General features: G+C 42.8%; 1 protein-coding gene across 4 annotated transcripts in view; it reads left to right on the forward strand.

Annotated features, from left to right (window-relative positions):
• Nucleotides 1-21,784, forward strand: part of RGL1 (ral guanine nucleotide dissociation stimulator-like 1) — a 255,146-nt gene that overhangs the window by 196,281 nt on the left and 37,081 nt on the right. For all 4 annotated transcript variants that reach the window (XM_012729126.1, XM_004688562.2, XM_004688560.2 and 1 more), the window contains 3 exons: nucleotides 13,826-14,010; nucleotides 17,614-17,738; nucleotides 19,110-19,325. In XM_012729126.1, coding sequence (XP_012584580.1) covers nucleotides 13,826-14,010; nucleotides 17,614-17,738; nucleotides 19,110-19,325 — 526 coding nt within the window. The remainder of the gene's footprint in view (nucleotides 1-13,825; nucleotides 14,011-17,613; nucleotides 17,739-19,109; nucleotides 19,326-21,784) is intronic.

Below are 21,784 nucleotides of genomic sequence, written 5' to 3' on the forward strand. Positions count from 1 at the left end.
TAATGGAGTAACTGTCTTGTCTTGTCAAATGTAATCTACATCTGTGATCAGATACAGAAATGAGTGTGCTGCTGTCCACATATTTTGGAGCTGAGTCAGATCTACAGCTGGAGGAGAGTAGTGGTGAAAAATACCCAGTGCTCTCTCTTTCCCAAGGGGTGTCTTGTGATTCAGTACATTTTTGGGAAGTAGCAGTTAAAGAAAATAGATTTGTACACAAGATGCCTATTATTTTAAAGGCCCCTTCAGAACTTCATTCACATTCATTGTACACCAGGAACAGTTAAGTGGGTGAAACTCCAGGATAAGCTGTTTCAAATGACTTTCCAGTTTTAAGCATATGAGACCTTCACAAAGAGCTTCACATAGAACTCCCCTGAGGGGTCCATCTTTGGGGACAATGGTCTTTTCCCAAAGGCTCACAATGAATTGGTAGAAAGTTCTTGACCCTTTTCCTCAGACTGGGTTGCCTTTTAAAAAAATTATGCCTGATGAAACTATGCCACTTTATCTTATAATGGGTCGCTCTGTCCCACAAATACTGGAATGTTAAAATCCTTTCTCTCTGCTGACCTTTCTTCCTTCCATTTCCCTTTTTTCCCTCCCAGTTTTATTATTTTCATCTCACTTCACCATTATTTTCTGTTCCTTTTCTAATAATCCTTGGCCAGATCATTTCTGGATGAGATAGAGTCACTGCTGTGACTTTGAGAGGAAATTTGCAAAGCACCTTCTCCCCTCTGCATGTAACATGTCAAAAGCTAGAGACCATCTTTGACTTCTGGCTTCTGGCTTACATCAAGGATAGAAGGCTTCCTGAGGGTTGAAATGTTACAGAGGAGATAGGAGTGTTTGCCACTGATGCTTTATGGGGAGCTTTTTCCCCCCAGAGGACACTGGGTGATATCTGGAGACATTGCATTGTGTCACTTAGTGGTGTTTGATGCCACGAAGCCTGTTGTCAGGCTTTCAATAGTGTACAAGACAACCCCGCACCACCCACCTAGGGCATTCTGACCCTCAGCATCAGCAGTGGGAAGGTAGGAAACTCTGCTGCAGTCTTCAAGTAAAAACTGTCTTCATTTATGACAATCTAAGTCGGATCGAAAATACAAGTACGCTTCTTAGAAGGTTGATTTATTCACATCCCTTCTTATAGTTAGGAGGCCCAGGAGCCGAGGAGGGTGTGGGGCCCTGAGTAAGGAGCTGGGAGAACTCAGCCTGGCTTTCCTGAGCCTCTGTTACTCACCAACACATGACCTAGTCACTAGACCTCGCTCAGTTTCTAAGCCCCTATCAAGTTAATTTTTTTTTAAGATTTATTTATTCATACAAAATTGGGGTGCAGGCCAGAGATGCGGAGGGTGAGAGGATTCACCAGAGACAGAGTGGGGAGCAGAACAGGCAGATGGACGAAGTACACTGCTGAGGGGAGCAGCGGGCGGGTCAGGAGAGGTCTGCCGCGCCATGTGGTCACCTCCGGGGCAGGCGGGGATCGAACTCATGCAGAAGTGGCTTAAGCTTCTCAGTGCTGTGCTTTAACCCGCTGTGCCACCAGGGAGAGCCTATCAAGTTAACTTAATGATGTCTATGATACAGTTCATTTAGTTTTCTCTTCATCTTTTTAACAATGACAATGAAAAATAAATGGAATATAAATAAATGACAATGAGTATCAAAAAGAGATGTGTTCCAAATATTACCTTGTATTTTTGAGAGGAAGCTTTGCCCACTATTCTCTGTTTGGAAAGATTCTGGAACCAGTTCTGATAAAATAAGAATGAAAAATCCAGTTTCGGTGATTTGCTTGTTATTAACTATGAGATCACACCTGCCCCCTGGTCCTTCATCAGGAGTCAGGCTAGTGCAGCAATGGCCAGATGCCTGTTATTTGCCTTAGCTGTGAGTTCGCTTTCTTGTGATTTCAGGTGGGAAATAGACAGCAGGAATTCGATGACATTCTAGGAAGTAAACATCCTGTTTTAGGGAGGATGCCTTTGGTTTTGCAGACTGGAATGGGGGTGGATGGGGAAGCGAATGGGTTTAACTGTGAAGAGAAAAATGCTCCACTGTTGTTTGTTTTTCCAATATTTGCTTGTACAGCACAGGATTACGCTTATATGTTATGTGGGCAGCCAAGTCCCAAGTTCCCCAGCTTTCCTGAATGTCTAAATATGATCTAATCAGTCCTTCAGAGGATAAAAGAACTTAAAAGAAGGAAAACATGGACATACAGATGGAACATTCAAGATAAAAGGCTGCCTGGTGGTGTTTGGGACCACAGCTGATGATTCGTATTTTCATGCTTTCCAGAAAGTGTCAGATTATCCTGTGAGTCCACTTGTAATTCCAGTCCCAGAAGTGCCTACATTAGGTTTTGTGCAATATTGGGAGGCTTTAAAGCTATCTTGCTGAAACTGGAGTTCCTTCACTTGCAAGGAATTTAGCTTCTAAGGCGTCTAGATGTCAGTGGTCATTTGCCACACAGTGGTTTCTAATGCTGGCGCCAGACTGTTGTATATAATGAGGTACACCGTGTTTATTTCTCCAGTCCCTATACACTCTTGCCACTATTTGGAAATCTGGAAACTCACTTCCTGTGTCAAAAGAAAACATGTCTGCCCATGTTCATTCTACCTGTGTCCTTTTCTTTCTTCCTGCTGACATTTTACATAATAAAATGCTGTCTTTTTGGCATAATAAAATCTGAACCAGATGGAAAAAGAAACTCCCCAATGCAGATTTTATTACAGTCCTTGCATTTGGAGTGAAGAGAGTGTAATGAAGGTGTGTTCATCACACAGAGCCTGGACACCCGGGATCTAAAATGGGTCTGAGATTAGAATGAGCAATAGGTACATAACTCTGAAATGTGCCTCTTTTTATTATTTTCCTTTAATGGCTATTCTACTATTGAACTTGCTTCTGTTTCTTTTTGGTTAATTAAATCTCATCACTCCCCTCCTGGGGCCTTCACAGCAGCCCTTCAAATTACTGAAATCATTCTGCTTTCATCTTTCCACGTTCAGATGATACAAATGTCATTATTGTAATCTTTTCCCAGAAGTCGTAAATAGTGACACCAGATTTTCATCACTGGTTTAGAAAGGGTCTTGTAAATAGTAGTAGTCCAGGGCTTTGGAAGCACTTTAAAGAAAAGTGAGAGAAGATCAAACAAGTTGGCTGTGATTCTTTTAATGTCGAAGCTTTGAGGTAGAAAGAATTAAAAATCTTCCCAGAAATCCATAGTCAATCCAGAAAACTGAGAGAACCTAAGAACATAATTGACATTATGCTGAGTGACTATAGCAAAAATGAGAAAAGAAGGAGAGAAGGGATGAAAGAGGGCAGAAATTAGATATTAAAACTCTACATTTAGATGAAGTAATGGGTCTAATGTGAAAGGAACATTTTTTTCTAAAAGTAAAACAGAAGAATTGTGGAGAATTAATACACCACACAAAAGAGCCCCATGTTGCCGTTAACATCCAAACTAGACACAGAAAAATAGAAACTATAGTTATGAAAGTCATTGACAACTTGAATCAAAATTTAATATAAGAGGATGGAAAGCAACCAAGCCAAATTTTTCTAATAATTAATGAGGAATGAGGCAATAGCAATAGTCAGTGATTTGGAAAGAAGAGAGATTATTCACCTAAGTATCTTAAAGCATTTCCTATGTATCAGAGAAAATCAGATAGATTTCCCACCCATACTCTCCAACCAGACTCCCTTTCTCCATTTACCCTTCAGCCTCATCCAGGAGGAAAATGAAGACCCCACCTCAGCACCAGCCCAGCGCTACCACGGGAGGTGTGCTTACCTGTGCTGGGCATTCTGCAGGGACCTCTATATCTCTTGCTATCACAGATACAGTATGAGACAGTGTTCTTATTTTATAGTGTGGTAACTGAAAAGTTACACACATAAACTCAGGCCAAGCAGCTGCTTGAGGGAGTCTGGTATTTGAACTCATAGCTAGCAGACACCAAGCCTTGGGCTTCTTCCCATCGTGCCCTTGAGCCTGCAATTTTGAGGTCTCACATGCTTGTGAATGTCCCCACATTTGCTTCTGACATGGCAGCAGGTCTGCAAAGAGCAGTGAGTGAAGATCTAGGTGGTGGTATTACCATTGTGACTAACCATTCACTTGCTAATATTCTAAAATCTTACAGTTGGGATTATTTCTTTTAATCTATGTTGTTTTATTTGGCTGTATAGCTTTATCAAGGAGTGGACACTCTGAGCAAGGTCCCCAAACAACTGCTAGAAATGTGGAAGTTAATCTTGTTTCCTGGGGAAGGGGAGAGGTTGAAGGGTGTGAGGAAGAAGAAGGAAGTGTAGACTGGACTGTCCATCAGTCTGTGAGCCTGCTTCCTGTTCCTGGTGGCCTGTGGCATCTGTCATTACCAGCGGAACAATATCATTGTGGTAAAAACCCTCAGCAAATTTTTCATTAGAGGCCTATTTATAACCTAAAAACTCCCTTTTCATTCTGGGAAGGACTGGAGTAATGAGTTATTGAGGTCCATGAAAAATAACTTTTTTTTAAAAAAAGATTTTTTTATTTATTTATGCATACAGAACTGGGGTACAGGCCAGAGGTGCAGGGGCAATGAGAGGATTCAGCAGAGAGAGTGGGGAGCAGAACAGGTAGATTGACCAAGTACACTGCTAATGGGAACAGTGGGGGAGACAGGAGAGGTCTGCCTAGACACGTGGGTCACCTCAGGGGTGGGGATCGAACTCACACTGAAATGGCCACAGCTCGGATTAGCTTTGCCATACAGCACTCAACCCACTGTGCCACCAGGGAGGACCTCAAAAATAATTCTGATGAGTGGCAAAGGCCCTGTGTCATAATAATCGCTACAATTCATTGAGTGCTTTGTTGGTGTAGTCCCTGTGTTAAGTAATATATAACCTTTTAAAATAACTCCATGTATTATGAGTCCCAGTCTATAGATGAGGAATCTGGGGCAGAGAGAGGTTAAGGAACAAGTCCATGATCACATAAGGAATAAGTGAAAGAGTTGGGAGTACCCCAGACCTTAACCTCTATACTGGCTTCTATATCTTTCCCTATGAAAGTGAAAATATTCCCCGTAAGTACTAATGTATTTTATTAAGATTTTTTTTTACAATAGTTTATATTTATATACAAATTCAGCAAATAGCACAAAGAATCCCCAAACCTTTTCCCTACATGGCTTCCTGTTGCTAACATTTCATAGTATATTTGTTAAAATTAGTGAGCCATTATTGACACATTATTAACTCAAGTCACAGTTAATTCACATTTCCTTAATGTCCATTTTCTCTTCCACTATGTCCTGTCTCCCCAGGCTCCTTTTGGCCACGACAGTCTGTTGGACTTACCTTGTGACCTCCACAGATTTGAGGACATAAATTGAGCAAGTTGTTTTTTTAGTGGAAAATTTTCATAGCTAGGCTAATGTTTTCCTCACAGTTCAACTAGAATTTATACAGTTTTGAGAGGAATATCACAGAGATAAGATGCCATTCTCATCACGTGGTGTTAAGAATACAGACTACCAATGTGATCTACGTCTGTCAGTGTTGACCTTCATCACCTGGCTGAAGTAGTATTTTTTTAATATATATTTCTACATGGAAAATATCTTTTTTCCCTTTCTTTACCACAGTGCATGTTTGGAATAAAATCTCTGTGTCCAGCGCACACGTAAAGAGTAGGAGTTATTACACTTTCCCTCATTTAGGGTGAAGTGTCCACCTAGTGTATTCAGAAAGCTTCTGCGTGAGAAATTTGTCTTCCCCATGTATTAACTTAGTCACTTATTTATGCCAATATGGATGTACGAATATTTATGTTACACTTTGGGCTTTAATACAGTGCTACTTTATTTCATTAGCTGCACAGCATTAGCTGTCGGAAATTCTCTTGGTTAACTCCTTAATCTCTGTGATATAACGCTATTATTAGGGCTTGTTTGTTTGAACCCTCTTCACTTGGTGACACTTATGTTTTTACTTCCCTCCTAGTCAGCCATTTATTAAAAAATAACTGTTTTTTTTTTTGTATTGGAGAATGGTATTAAAAACTGATCTCTGGGAGCTCCACGTGCTCATTGCTGTTGGGGGGGGGGTCATTTCTTTTAGATCCTCTCAGCTGACAGCACTAGAAAATGCATTTTCTAGTCCTGTGTATACTATCTGTGAATATACATATACATATATATATGTGTGTGTGTGTGTGTGAATACTTCCATGTCTAACCGTATGTATCTATATTGTGTTAGACATGAGTTCTTCCTGATGCCTCTAGCTCAAATCCTCTTAGCCTTCTCCACTTGCTTTTTTGTAAATTCCCTCCCCAACAGTGAGGAAAGTGGCCCCTCCCATCTGCCTTCCACTTGTTCAATGTCAGTTACATGAACAGCAATATCTGAATCCCTAACTCCTGTGCCTATGGCAAACAGCTTTACAAGTGTAGTACTATGCTTATGTTTATTTCCTTGGTCTTAAGTCTTACAGACTTCAGTTCTTCTTTTTAAAATAACAAAAATGGGAAATACTTTTCAAGTACTCCTAGTAAACTAAATGTTTACTTGCATTATCTCTTTTAAACCTCACAACACCCATGTAAGGGCTCTGTTGTTATACAACACATAGATTAGGAGGTTGGAGCATGAAGAGCATACGTGTCAGCAAAAAAACCGCAAAACTGGAGTTGGTCTAACTGTTTAGCCACATCAGCTGTGTGACACATGAGAAGTAGGCATATAGTTGCTCTCTTATGTTTTTTCCCTCATGGGGAGTGGTTGCTGGCCCCCTAAGTGAGGTTTGGTAATAGGGGTTAAGTGTGTGCAAATTCTGTGAATTTTCCATCAGATGCCAGGGCCTGTGCATGTTGTTTGTTACCCAGTCCACACTGGGTTGCCTGACTGTGGGTCCTCACCCATATGCTTAAAGGGACCTAGAAGATTCAACTGCAGGCACACACAGAAAGGTTAATAATGTGTTTATTAACAAGAGAGAGGAAAATGAATAACTCAGGGAAAGAGAGAGAGGTATAAGTTGGTTAATGTATCTTACCAGTTCTGCTGACCCAGAACCCCAATAACATGCTGAAAGCTGGCGAAAAGCCTAGAGACAGGCCATGAACCATGAGGCCAAGAGACCCCCAAAGGCCCACATGTCTGGTTTTATATCCAAACAATGGCTGCTTAATACACCCACAGGTCCCAGCAATCCTCCCTTTGGTGATGCTGGGATTTTGTAGTCTGGTGTTTGGGGTGGTGTCCACAAACCTGTATCTGTAGAGTTTATTCAGGACAGTTTTCCCCCTAGCAGTTGAGGAAGGAAGAAGATAGGTCTGCAAACACCCTTGTCTTTGGGTAGCTGGTTTCAGGCTCATCTCCTCTTGGTCTTTCCCCACCCATAGTTCCTCTGTGAATCTGTGTGTCCGTCCTGCACAAACTTTTTCTTTCTCTTCCGTATTTTGGAGCTTCTCTTCTTAAACTGCCTCATGGCCCCTACTTGACTTCCCTGCCTGCATCTACCTACTGGTGCTTAGTTGGGACTCTGCCTTTATTTCCCTCAGCCTCTTTTAATGCTTCTTTCACTTTCCTTTCCCACATTCCAATCCCTCCTCACCACTAGGACTAAAAATGCAGTGGAAAGTACAAGAAAGCATTGCAAGATGACCTCGACAAGTCCAGATAATTGTTTCCATCCTTTTCAAAAAAGAAAGGGGAGGCTCAGTTCCTTCCTTTGTTCATGTTCACTAGGAAAATAATCTATCTGGAGGTCTCAGCAGCTGAAGCTATCTTGCAAACCTCACATGGGAGAACTCTCCTGTGACTAGGAGAACAAGGTGTGCAAGGTCTAACTTGAGACCAGTATCAAGGGTGACTTTGTGTTTTTTACCTGAAGGTCAGCATGCTCTGGCTCTGGTCCTCAGTCTTGGCAACCCCTACACTGATTTTCTTACCTTTTCATCATGTGCATTAGGCAGAGAGTGTGTTCTTGGAGACTACCCCAAAAAATTCTGCTGCTTTTTGAAAATTTTGAAAATGTCGTATCTTCTGTAGATGATTAAGTAACTAAGCATTATTATCTCAAATCTATTTCTGAGGAGAGAAAAATGTTCTAAATGGACAGAGTTATTCTTTTTGTCATGGTAATCCTGTTTCTTGGAGGTTTCATATTATGGGAGAGATGACTTCATGCCTAGAATATTTTTTATTAAACATTTTCCCAATTCTGGAGTATTTTACTGCCAATGGGATTTTAATAAGATTTAATGCACTTACCTACAACCTCTATATGCATTAAAAATCTGTGGCTTATGCATAACATCAGCCCACTTGCTCTTCACTGCATGCCTGAAGCTCTGTGAAATGTCTAGAAGTTTTGTCCTGTCTCCTTGTACCTCTCAAGCAAGGAAGGCATCTGTCTTATATCTTCTGCCAGGTGCTATTCAGTGTAACTTTCCTTGGCTAAGAAATCTCATCGTGCTCCATTCTTCCTCTACCTCACTTCTTTATGCCCCTTAAAAGTGTTTTGTTCTCTCTCTCCTCAGGACCTCTGCTCACACTGTTGACCCAGAGTCTGCACCCAGCTAACTCTTTCTTACTCTCTTGATCTCAGCTTTTACATTTTATTTCCTCAGTAGGTTCACCTTGAAGCGGTGTCCAAGTTAACTCTCTGAAGGTGAATCTCCTATGGGACCCTAGACACCTAGACTTACAACATACTTCACTTAAGTAACTAGCTTTTGTAAAAATGGACAATAAAGGGCACTCAATACGTCCTAGTTCCATTTGTGAATTAATTCCCTCTACATGGGTGTATTTTCTTTGAAGGACAAGTCTGAGGATCTCTTATCAGTCATTTCCACACTTTGGTGCCTAAACACACCTTCCCCCCCTCCATAGACCACTGCGGTGGTTTAGACAAGGCTCGCTACTAAGGTTGAGCACATTGCCAGGAATGCTTGCAGTAGGAAAAACAATTCTGGTTGTCACTCATACTCTCAGGTTTGGGTCCTGGCCCTGACGGCCCACCCAGCATGCTCTCTCAGATAGGCACCTCCCCTGGCACTGAGTAATGTTCTGTATCTCACCCAAGATAACTTCCGATCTGAGGTCATGTGCTGACTTTTCTCCTTACTGAGTTTAGATTATGTCCCAGTCTTAGTCTTTCCATTTGGAAATTACTTCTTCAGTCTTCACCAGTCATTCAAGAGGCACAGCTTTCAGTTTGTATTACAGATCGAAGTCCCTGAATTGATCCGTCCTATGGATGATGCCTCAGACGTGGGTGTGTATGCTACTGAGTATTACATGTGTGCAAGCAAGCATGTGTGTGTGTGTGTATGTGCGTGTGCCCACAAGGTAACTGTTGACCACGAAATTTTTTCCCTCAGACCTGGGTCCCCAGGTGTTGCAGCTTGGTTTGTATTCTTTGTCATTCTCTAGGGTAGGTGGCAGATTCTTTGATCTCCTTGAGTGCTGATTGATTTTCACTAAACCAACCTTACACTTTTCAAGCCCTTCCCTTGTGGCGTAAGGCAAGCAGCAAGACTGCTAACAGTTATGTCTTTCTGCAAGTATCTTGCCAAGTCCTTATGAACATTCTGTCCTGTGAAATCATGGCCCACCACTTTGAGGTTGAGAAAGACAGGTATTCTTGTGTCTCTTCTCTAGATAGAGTAAAGTGACTCACCCTGCTGCCTTCGTTGACAGGTGGCAGGGTGAATGGTGAAGCAGGTTTTTCTTCTCCAGCCTCCTGTTCTGTGTACTTGCAAAGCGAAGTACCTTCTCATGTTGGCAGTCACTCCTTTCTTGTAAATCTGTGACATTAAGCCATATTTCCCTTCAGTATGCAAGTTTTTCATATCCTCCCCACTAGCCAGTGATAGCTAGTATTTGAGGTAGGTTCCAGAAAGGGCCAAGAAGGCTAGACTGGGAAAGCCATGAACCAGTAATCCTTTGACTCCATCATGATTTTGTGATACCACTTTCCTTCTGGAAATATTCAAAATTTCGTACTTGATCTGCTTCATGAGTCTATCAAGAATAGCAAGTTTCTTCCCAGGACTGGCAGACATAGGCTACAGTGAGCTTCTTGTATGTTCCTGGCATTTCTAGAAAGCTGTTTACCCTGGCAGGCCAAGCACTCTGCTGCCAGGAAGGCAGAGGTCAGCCTGGCGTTTTATTATACCTCTTACATATTTCTTTCCCTTCTCTTTCTTCTTCCTCCCCCAACTTTATTCCTCCTTTGTGTGAAAATGCTTTTTGTAGCTAATTTAGCCTCTGGGTTTGCAGTGAACTCTCAAAGCTTCTTGGGCTAATCCATAGGAAGGGTACTGTCACCAATGGTGAAATGAATGGATCTTCATAGTTGCTTAAAGACACAAATGTGCATTTCAAGGCAAGACCATTCTGGACTGAGACCCCTCTGCAGAACCTCCCTTCAGACTTTCTGAGACTGGCTCTTTGCATGGAAGGGAGTGCTCTGTGAGGTGCCTGTGGAAATATACAAGCACACAGAGATATAACAAGGAGGTACATTTTGCAATTGTTTGTGATCATGAGAACCTGAAAATAACTTAAGTACCTGCTTCTCAGTACAAGAATGACTATATTAATTATGGCAGCTCCATGCAATGGGACAGTCAGTAAGTAACCCTGGAAAACAGTAAGGGAGAGCTAGGCGTGATGAGTGGAGAAGTGTTTATAATATATCCCCGCAGGGAACAGTTCACGTAGATTTATATGCTTTTTCAATCTGTATATATATCTGGAGAAAAATCTAGAAGGGTATACCCCAAATTATTACCAGAAGGTCATGGCAATGAGATTAGAATGAAGGGAAAGAGCTCTCCTGCCCACCTGTAAATTCGCAGGAGGTGCCTCTCCTTTGCCTCATAAACCTACCCTTTTAAAACATAAAATAAATAAATAAATAACATAAAATAGAATGAAGGGGGAGTAGATTCTGTGTTGTGTTCATTTACAAACATTTGTAATTTTTTTTTCAATAATCAGTTTTGGTTTTTTTTGAAGATTTACTTATTTATACATACAAGAACTGAGGTATAGGCCAGAGGTGTGGGAGTAAGAGGATTCACCAGAGACAGAGTGGGGAGAGAACAGTCTGATCCACTGAAATATACTGCTGAAGGGAGCAGTGGGCCAGGAGAGGTCTATTGTGCCCTGTGGATCAGCTCCCTGGCCGGGGAGCTGCAGTGGCTACTGATAATTTCAGAGTGCTGCACTTTCACTTCTGTGCTACCAGAGAGGCCCTCAGTTTTTAGAATTTTTGAAATAAACCATTATGAGAGTTAAAGAATTGAATGATACATTACTATCTTTTATTGTCTGTCTTTTACCTGTCATTTGAATTTCTACCTGGGTTCTCCAGTCATGAAACTCTGAGGAGGCTTTGGGGTCGCTAGGTTGCTGGTGTCATTAGGCAGGCGCTTTTTAAGCTTTCTGTTGTGTAACACCAATGACGATCCCTCCGTGTCTGTTTTTCCATTAGTGTTACTGGCGGGGAGAGCTTACTCTTCCTGAAATAGTGAGTCGTAGTGTCGATTAAATCAACTCGCCCGTCTTTTGAGAGCTGAAACCTGCCGGCCTGGTGTGTGGTCGCCAGCGTCTCCTGTGTCCGCTCTCTCCCTCTGGTGTGCCTGCCACAGTGCTCGTGTGCTGGTCAGGAGAGAAGGCAAATTGGGCACAGAAAAAGTCATAGTATTGATCAGAATTGAATGTCAGAATGCCAGGTCATCGTTTTCTTCTTCAATGCATGACACTTGGTTTTGGTAAAGAAAGAAGTAGTAATGAATGCCGCGTGGGCCCTCAAAAAACAGGTTCAATTGATTTCAGGGGGTTCATTTTCAACATTTGAGTCTTGGGGGGACATAAACACTCACGCATAACAGATGAGGTGGTGAATGAACTGAATGTTGAGGGTTCACTGACATGAGCCCATTCATTTCATTTTACGCATGTTCTCAACCAATCCTAGACTTCTGATGAATTTCTTCTACTTTCTTGGACAGGAAGGAAACTTCGTTTTTTGTTGTTGTTGTTGTTTTGTTTTTTAAAGATTTATTTATTTATGCATACAGAACTGGGGTACAGGCCAGAGGTACAGGGGCGGTGAGAGGCTTCACCAGAGACAGAGTGGGGAGCAGAACAGGCAGATGGACGAATTACACTGCTGAGGGGAGCAGCGGGCGGGTCAGGAGAGGTCTGCTGAGCCATGTGGTCACCTCCAGGCAGTGAGCGAACTCACACTGAAGCTTCTGCCATTCACTTGCAGTGCTGCATCCTAGCCCATTACTCCACCAGGGAGGGCCAGAAACTTTGTTTATTTTTAAATTTCATCTGGACTAATAATGGAAGAATTTAATGATTTTGATGGTTTTAAATTCCAAGTTTTATTTAATGGCTTCATGTCTGCCCCCACCTCCCCCCACCCCGCCCCTGTGTAGACTCACCAGTATTACATTTCCATGTGCCTGCATGTCCACCTCAGTGAAACAGTAACAACCACAGCAGGGAATACAGCTAACAAAATTAATTTTCGCTCTGCTTGTACTTCAATTCCAAAAATTAAGTGGTAAGTTGGCATGTGTTGTACATATACCTTGATCTCAGTCCAGCTTCCTGTTATAAAATCAGAACCTGTGAAAAGCAGACACACCTGAGAGTCCAGCCCGCAGTTTCACACATATGGATAATGATAGCTTTTAGTCTCTTTACAGCTAACTAAATGCTTCAAAGTATGACTCGATAATCTTTAAATTGGTAAAAAAAAAAAAAAATTCAGCTGAAAAATGTTCACCAACTAGTCTTCAGTGAAAATGAGATAGCACATCTCTGTCAGTAGAACATGCATTCATCATAGGTCTGTCATCTTCGCCCGCCGTTATGAATGAATATACCGCCAAGGCTGTGGGTTTGGCTGGTCCCGTGGGCACAGCCCAGCGTGTGACTGACTCGAGAGCATCAATGGTGTCTTTGGGTATTCACACTTGATATTATTATCCATCAGAGGCTTGTTTCTGTGACAGGGCTCCTTCTACCAAGAGGCCGCCCTGTTCCTTTCATTAGTGACGTCTTCACCGAGCGTGTGAACCTCCTCTCACCCAAGGGGGACACTGCTGAGTTCCTCAGAGCAGCCAGAGGACTTTGTTTTTATGGTGACTTTGCTTCCCAAGTTTTTCTCCTTTACCTTTTAAAGACCCACTCACACTGTATCTCCCACTTAAAATATACTCTCTTGTATTTTGAGAAGCAAATGAATAATTTAGTGTGGACATTTTGCTGAGACACTAATGGTCTTTGTAAAGTTAAACATACACATATGTCTTTCCCACATCTACTGTTCCATTTACCACGTGGATTTCTGGCCTAATTGCCACTCAGTGATTTCCTAAAATGTTCGTGCCACGGGTTTTGTGGTCTGAGTTGAGTGAATCCAGAATTGGAAACACATCATCTGGTTGTGCACAGATAGCTTTGAAGCTGCCCTCTCCTGCAAGGCTTTTTCTCCTTGTACGGGATTTTCTAAAGTTTATGATCCTTTCTTTTTTAGACGTATCATTTAGACTTTTCCCTGCTCCCCAACTACCATTTAATGTAATAAAATGCAGTCAACTTATTTTCAAGGTATTTAACTTGATGAACACTTCCAGGAACTTGTAGATAAATTATCTATTGACCAGCTGCCCAAGTTTGGGGGGCTTGCCTGGGTTAGCCTGTACCCAGGGCTTATTCTGGGGTCCCAGGGAGTGGATGCAGTGACTGTCCATTTCTCTCCCCAGTGCGATCGCCTCCATCCTGAGGGCCTGGCTTGACCAATGTGCTGAGGACTTCCGGGAGCCCCCGAATTTCCCTTGTTTACAGAAACTGCTGGATTATCTCAAACGGACAATGCCCGGCTCTGACCCTGAGAGAAGAGCACACAATCTCCTCGAGCAGTTTCACAAACAAGAAATAGATGCTGACAGTGAGTACTTGCCCGATTCCAGATGCCTTGATTCAGCATCTGCCAGCTCCATGTTGAGAAAAGGTCTCTCTGTGCTCTGGTGATGAGTTAGGTGGTTTCCATTTTCCTTAGCAGGGAAGCTGCTGAGGGTGTTGATGGTGGTTATAAATTTCTCAAGGTTAGGGGAGTACTAATTACAGACTTTTAGAACAGAGAATGGGATTTTCAAGGCCAGCCTCATTTTTTTTTAAAGATTTATTTGTTTATACATACAGAACTGGGGTACAGGCTAGAGGTGCAGGGGCAGTGAGAAGTTTCATCAGAGACAGAGTGGGGAGCAGAACAGGCAGACTGATGCAGTACACTGCTGAGGGGAGCAGCGGGCGGGTCAGGAGAGGTCTGCCTCGCCATGTAGATCTCCTCCAGGGCAGGCGGGGATTGAACTCATGCTGAAGTGGCTTAGCTTCTTAGTGCCACGCTTTAACCCGCTGTGCCACCAGGGAGGGCCGGCCACCCTCATTTTATATGTGAAGAAACTGGCTCAGAGACGTGATTTCCTAGGGCTTCTGCTCACACCCAGAAGAGGGTGATGGCCTTGATGACACTTGCCTGCTCTTGCTAGCATGTACCCTGCTAGCATGGACCTGAGCTTGCTCCTCGTTAGCTACCTAGTGGCTCCTTCTTCTGTCACCTGGAAACCCATCACCCACAGCCACCCACTCCAGGAGGCAAAGAATTAAACCCATTTCTGTCCTGGGGAAAGGTATTTCTCCTTCAGCATAGAAGGCCTTGGCTTCATTTGATCCCTGCCAGGACAGATGTTAAGGGACCCTAATGGGCCTCACCAAGGGAAGTTGCTGTGGTTGTTTTTTCCTATTTGAGGAATTGACTGCCTCTTTTCAAGGACAAAGGAAGGGCCGCCCCAGCAGGTCGTGGGCTGCTTAGAACTCTCAGTCAGAAAGAGGTTGGGACAGGCTGCCGCTGACGTCCTGTCCCCTCGTGGCTGTTGCGCTGCTGCTGGTTGCCATGGCGGCTGACCCACTTGGAGCTCCTGACAGGCATTTCCCTGAAGTGATGCCTGGCTTCCTCAGTGAGCAAAAGGAAATGGTTCCTCAACACCGATAAGGACAGCCGATTCAGCACCAAAGAAAATGACCTTAAATTCCAAAGTGTACCTGTGGAGGTTTTTGTGCAAGAGGGATCAGCAGGGGAAAATGCAATTGCATCACTGGAAGCTGCCTGCCAAGTTCTCTGTATCTCAGATGACTTCATCTGCCGGGAATGTTTGAATACCAGGGGCACTCCTCCAGCTGCCGGACCTCAGCTCCCTTCAGGGCCTCCCCGCCTGCCTTTGTGCAGGAGTGGAAAATGCTGTGTTGGAGCCCAGCTTTCCCCACCGGGGCTGCCCCTGGCTCCCAGCCTAATTGGGGAACCGGTGGGACCAGTCAGTCATTGTTTCCAGCCCAGGACTGGAAGGCAGAGAGCATTTGGCAGGCAGAGGCAAGGGAGACGAATGCCTGACTTTGGAAAGGCTTTCAGGCCATACCCAATGAGGGTTTTTTCCTAAGCTTGGAAATTTTTAATCAACAACGTTCTAAACTTCTTATTTATTAAACATTGGAATCATTAATGAAAAGGAATTTTAAGAGCTTGGTTTCCTTAGGCTTATTTCGCCCAATTCCTGCTAACAAAAGCAAGAAACTCCTACCTGTTTTACAAAAGTAAAAGTTGACTTCAAGTTTTTACTTGCTTACCTGTGAAAGAGTCAGAAGCAGAATCTGTGAAGGGTGGACTAGCTCCCAGAAAAAAAGGACCATGCACAATGTTCACGTTTAGTGTTGAAGAAAAGAGAAAACTAAGCCTATTGCCCTGTGTGCTCCTTAACTCAGGTGGGTCAGCCCCTCGCTGAAGAGCATTTGGGGTAGATTTACAGAGTAGCTCGCACAACCGGTGATAGGCCCACAGGCCCATGCTCATCCCTTTTTTTTTCCTTAAAGATTTTTATTTTTATTTATGCATACAAGAACTAGGGTACAGGCCAGCTGTGGGGGGAGAGATTGGGGGAGGGAAGGGGAGAGGATTCACCAGAGACAGAGTGGGGAGCAGAATAGGCAGATCTACTGAAACAGACTGCTGAGGGGAGCAGCGGGTGAGACAGGAGAGGTCTGCTGTGTCATGTGGGTCAGCTCCTTGGCTGGGGATTGAACTGTTGCAGTGGCTGCAGATAGCTTCATAGTGCTGAGACTTAACCCTTTATACCACCAGGGAGGTCCCATGCTGAGCCTTTCTTTGTGATTTCAAAATCTTATCCATCCACTGAGTGAGAGCAGCAGTGGAAGGGAAGTGTGGGGTTTTAGCTTCTTAGAGCACTTACCTGTTGGTACCCCCAATTCCACAGGCAAGCATTGTGCCACTACCTTCTCCAGACATAACTCTATTGCATTCCCCTTCAGCTGTGTTGAGGGAGGCATCCTTTAACCACATACCCATCACGAGAGTTGACAAGTGTCCATGTGGTTCCTGATAGCAAAGTGATGCAGGGGTCGATCCTCTCTTAGTAGCCCCATTCCCCTAGAAAACTAAGAAAAGGTTTCCCCAGCCTGATCCAAGGTGACTAAAATTCTTTTCATTCAACAAAGAAAGAAAGAAAAGTCTTCAAAGGTAAACATGCTGGGGAAAGAGTAGTACCTTGACTTAAATTTCTGCTAAGATGCAGCCCATACTGCAACTACGATTCCGTCTTGAGAGCAATTTTGACAGGCAAGAGGGTGAGGTATGTGAAGGGGAAGGAGCTTGGGGAACGATCTGCGACTTGGGGGCAGGCTCCAGGGAAGGCAGGGGTTCCAGAGCCACTTCCTCTGGTTCCAGTCATCTGGAATGGAGACTGGGGGTCCTCCTCTGTGTGCTGAGCCCTTTAGCTTTGGATTTGAGGCCAGAGTGGCTGCACTGATGATTCTGTCCTTGCTTTTTCAGTCTGTGCCCCATATCGTTTGCTGGATGGTAATTTTTTTCTTTCATTAGCTCAAGTGAACTGTTGAACTGATTTAGTTCAATGCTTTTCTACTACTTCAATGCACTTTAGGTGGAAGCTACAATAAAAGCTGCTTCACAGATTTTGAGAATCCCAAGACATTTTAAAAATTCTGAGGACTCCCCAAATTTTGATGTAGTCCCCAAAGCCAGGTCTATGTTCACACTCAAACCTTCCAGGTTTCTGTTCTTAAATGGACCAGTAATTAATAATTGCACAGACAGGGTTAAGGAGTTAGGTGACTAGTCCTTGAGCGGATGGAAGGTGTGGGGAGCTCAACATAAAGGTAACCTTTGGAATGGAAGGCGACGTTCACCTCCCCAAAGTTTGCCTCGCTGGCTGTAGCCTTCACCTAGGAACCAAGGGTTTATCAGTGACAACATTAGCCACTGAATTTAATAAAGAATCTAAGGATGATCAGAGACTGCAGAGACCTGCACTTCACTGAAATCTGTTGTACTGTTTTATTTGTAGTGCTCGTTTCTTCCACCGAGTTTTCTGAAGGATCAGCCCCTTTCTTTCTGATGAAACTCTGCAAACAAAGTCATATACAGCGGCACTAAATTACTCATTTTTTTTTCATTGGTGAACAGATGGGTTTCCCAACACCCTGTCCTTCAGCCTGGAAGAGGAAGAGGAACTGGAGGGTGGAGGGGCCGCAGAATTCACGTGCTTTGCTGAAGACCTCGTGGCAGAACAGCTGACCTACATGGATGCGGTAGGGCTTAGCTTTGTGCCTCAGCTGCTCCCACTTAAGTATGGGGCGCAACAGTGCTGGCAGAGGGGAGGGCATGTGAGCAGAGTGACTGGACTTTTCTTGAGCCTTGAGAAAGGCTGTGCTATAGGGTGAAGATGAGACTTGGATCGATCTTCTGAATAATTCAGGCCTAAGCTCTTCCTGCAGTTTTGGGTGACGGTGCTTTTCACTTGGCGCTCAATACACAGGGTGAAATAAGTATTCTAATCCCAGTGAAACAAAATATACCCTGTTCCTTGAGTATTTCTCTCCCTTTGGACTTATAAATATTTCAAGATCTGAACTGTTTATTTGGAGGATTGTAAAGGGGTCAAAGTAGAAGTTAGGGAAAAATAAATTCACCAAGTCCACATGTGACTCGATCTGGGAGCCCATTTCTGTGCGCGCTTCCTGTACTTTTGAAGTTGGAATATTTTTGTTGGCTATCCATGCTTGATTACGTCAGTCACATTTCAGAGCTCAGTGTTAGCAGGGAGATAGCAGTTCAGTAAAGGATTGTTTATTTAACTGTTGTGAATGACCACGGTCTCTGCTTACCACGTTGGAGAAAATTTCCAACTAATGAGCATGCAAGTGGACTATCAGAAGTAAATCAGAGTCCATTATAAAGTCAAACCTGGTGTTCTCTTTTGTAAAAACCTTCCACATCTTGTATGGCACCGAGGGGCCAATGAGCATCTGATGTGTGCAACAAACTCGTGGTGGCTGTTCCACGATTGTGAACATAAGAGAAAGATGGAAAACTTCATTGGTTATGACTTAAACAAAGACCTGGAAGCTGAACTTTGTCATGTCTTTTTTCCTTCTTATTATTGGGTGACACTGAAATGCTTTTCCTTTTATGATTGTTGTTTTCTTCATTTTAAGTAATGTGAAATATTGATATTGATAATTGTCACAGAGATATGGTGATCTCTGAGAACTACTTTCCCACACACAATATAGGACAATTCACTCACTGGAGACTCAGGATGTGTCTTGGATAACAAGTCAATGTCAAAATAATCTTTTTTGATTAATACTGTACTGTAGATTTTTGCCTGCCTTTCTTTCTAGGGCAGGAAATGTCAAAATGTTTTTGGTGATTTCACTTTTGTTCATTGTGATCCATTTGTCCAATTGAACAGACTTAGAACAACTGGGCTTTTCTAATCAGTAACTATATTGATTATGTTGTCTCTTGGCACGGACTGTTGGGGGCCAATGAAGTAGAAAAGGTCATCTATCCTATTGCTGTTTCTGAAGATACCAATTTTCAGAAGATCCAGATGAACAGCTTTGCCTTCAGAAATGTCTGTGCTGTCCTCAAAGTCAATTTCTCTTTTCTCCTAGCAATTATTCAAGAAAGTCGTGCCTCACCACTGCCTGGGCTGCATTTGGTCCCGGAGGGATAAGAAGGAAAACAAACACTTGGCCCCCACCATCCGTGCCACCATTTCGCAGTTTAATGCTCTCACCAAATGCGTTGTCAGCACTATCCTGGGGGGCAAAGAGCTCAAGACTCAGCAGAGAGCCAGAATCATCGAGAAGTGGATTAACATCGCACACGTAATTGTCTTTTAAAAACGTTCTTTGTGCGTCCTCTATTTTGGAGACTGCTCCATCACTGTGTTTAAATGACTTAACATTTGGTTGCAAGGCAGCTAAAGGACCATCCATGAGTGCCAGTGGGGCTTTTGTTGTTGTTCTTCCAAAGCAAGGGGAACGTGTATCTTTCTTAGCCTGGGAACTTACTTCCGTTTCCTCTTTAAAAAGAACACTGGTACCTTGCTCAGTTCTTTCTGTTCATGGGCCCTGCTGCTGCTTCTCAGAGCCATGCATTATGCTTGGCTTTGCCTTTGACCACAGTCTGGGTGTGGGTCTCTGTTTGTCCAATGATAGAGTGTCAGATTTCTCTTCAGCCCAGCGTGACTCCCCGTGCTCCCACATCCAGGTCTAGGAGGCCTTGTGTCCTCCACAGATACGAAGAGCTAGCACCTTCTCAGAGTTCTGACTGTTTTCTACAGGACCAAGATACCTAGATTTTGTGCGAATCTGGGGCTTTTATGGAGACTTCCTATATGAAGTCAGAAGGAAGGAGTCTGTTGTGAATGACCCGAGATGCTTTCTTGAGAGTCACTCACTACTCTCTCAGGCCACCTGCTCACATGCTGTGGCCCTCACTTAGCAGCATGACCCTCACTTATTTCATGAGTGAAAAAGGTGAAAAGGATTTAGTCACATGGTCGTCAACCATTGTGAACTCCTAAAAGCCCTCAACTACACTGTTACACTTTAGGGATTTAGGATGGACACAATTGATTTGCTTCAAAAATCTTTCATTTGAAGCTAAGGGATACTGGAGTCATCACAGTGTAAGAGAAGTAGAGCCTCATGCTGATAAATGCTGCAAAGGTGGAGGCAAGAGATCCCTTCTGATCGAGGAGATCAGGGAAGGCTTCATGGAGGGGGTGACATTTGAATTGATGTTTGATTAATAGAAATTTTGGGTATTTGAAGATTGGGGAAAATTTTTGTTTTCTAGGCAGAAGAAATTACACCAGCAAACCTATATAACCATAATGAACAATTTTGAAATCATTAGTAAATACCCTATTAGTTTCTGTTCTGGACCGGCCAAACATGTTTTGCTTTCTATCCCATTGCACATTATTTTCACTAAGCTTAAATTATGCATAATGCATAAACTTTTGCAATCTCTCTTTTTCTTTGCATTTTCTTTAGTTGTCTTTGATTTAAAAACACAGAGTTTTTTTAGTTTTTAGGTGGTCTGTTGTCTTAGATATTTTATATATGGGGAAAAAAAGTTTTACACAATTTAACATTTCTTCTGCTCTGAATTGAGCTTATTTCTCAACAAGTAAGAGCTACAAACAAAGTTCTGATAGAGTGCGACAGAGCAAGGAATTCCTCTGTCTTAGAATGATAGGAAAAAGGCTTTATTTTTTGCCATAAATACCATAGCATTTACAATTCTCTACATGTCTCCAAAGAAAAAAATGGCTTTTTACCCTTCACCTAGTCAACTGCTTAGAAAATCTGTAACAATACTGTTGCATCTGGTGTGATAGTGTGGTTCAAACAATGACTGGTTCAAATTAAATATAGGTTGTGCATTTATGTGATAATAAGAAATACAAGTTGAACAATTTAAAGTACATTCCCAGCCCCTAGTATGTGCTTATAAGCCAAAGTCTTTTAGTGATGTAGTTTCCTAATATTGAGCATATTGTTTCCCTTGAAATTGTGTAGGGTAACTTAATAAAATAATGAAATTCACAAGTGGTTTCCTGCCAAGATTTATTTTCCTTTTCCTGCATTAATCACAGTCAGTTTCTATTGAGAGGATGTTTGAAAAATGATAACTTTACATGCAGAAAATATTTCTGATCTAATACGATTATATTTGTTTGGACTGGCCTCGCTGATACTTTTTAACTTTTGCTTTGCATCTTCTGGAAGATTCTTTCTTTTCTAGAAATGGGGCCAGATGCTTTTTGTACTTCTTTAAACCCTTAGCTTAAGCCTCGCTCTGAATAATGTGTTCCATATGTTTATTACAATTTGCATGAAATATCTGTGCCTGAGGTCCTTTATTTATTGCAAGTTTCCTGATTTTTAGAACATAGCTTTGGGATTCTGAACCTTTGTTGAACCATACTCTCGTGTCTTTGATTTCCAGACTGTAATTCTCTCTCTGTTTTTCTCTTTTTCTTTATAAATAAAGGGAGGGCATTGAGATGTTTACAACGAGTCAGCATGCCTTTTATGAAGTCCTTTTTAAGCATTTACTCTCGAGGCCATGGTTTGGGGGTTGGTTTGAGGAGCCAGATATTGACATGCTGAGTCTGAGAAGGCTATTTTCCCTCAGAATTCAGGATGAGCATTGCTGCCTACAATGATCTTTTAAACAGTGTGCATTTATGCCCAACCACTGCAAGCCCTCTTCGTCCAGATGTTCTTTTTGCTCAAAACCAGACACACACACACATGGTGTTGTCAATTGC

This window comes from Condylura cristata, unplaced genomic scaffold (assembly GCF_000260355.1).
Source record: "Condylura cristata isolate star-nosed mole 26May11 unplaced genomic scaffold, ConCri1.0 scaffold00024, whole genome shotgun sequence".
Classification (NCBI taxonomy): Eukaryota; Metazoa; Chordata; class Mammalia; order Eulipotyphla; family Talpidae; genus Condylura; species Condylura cristata.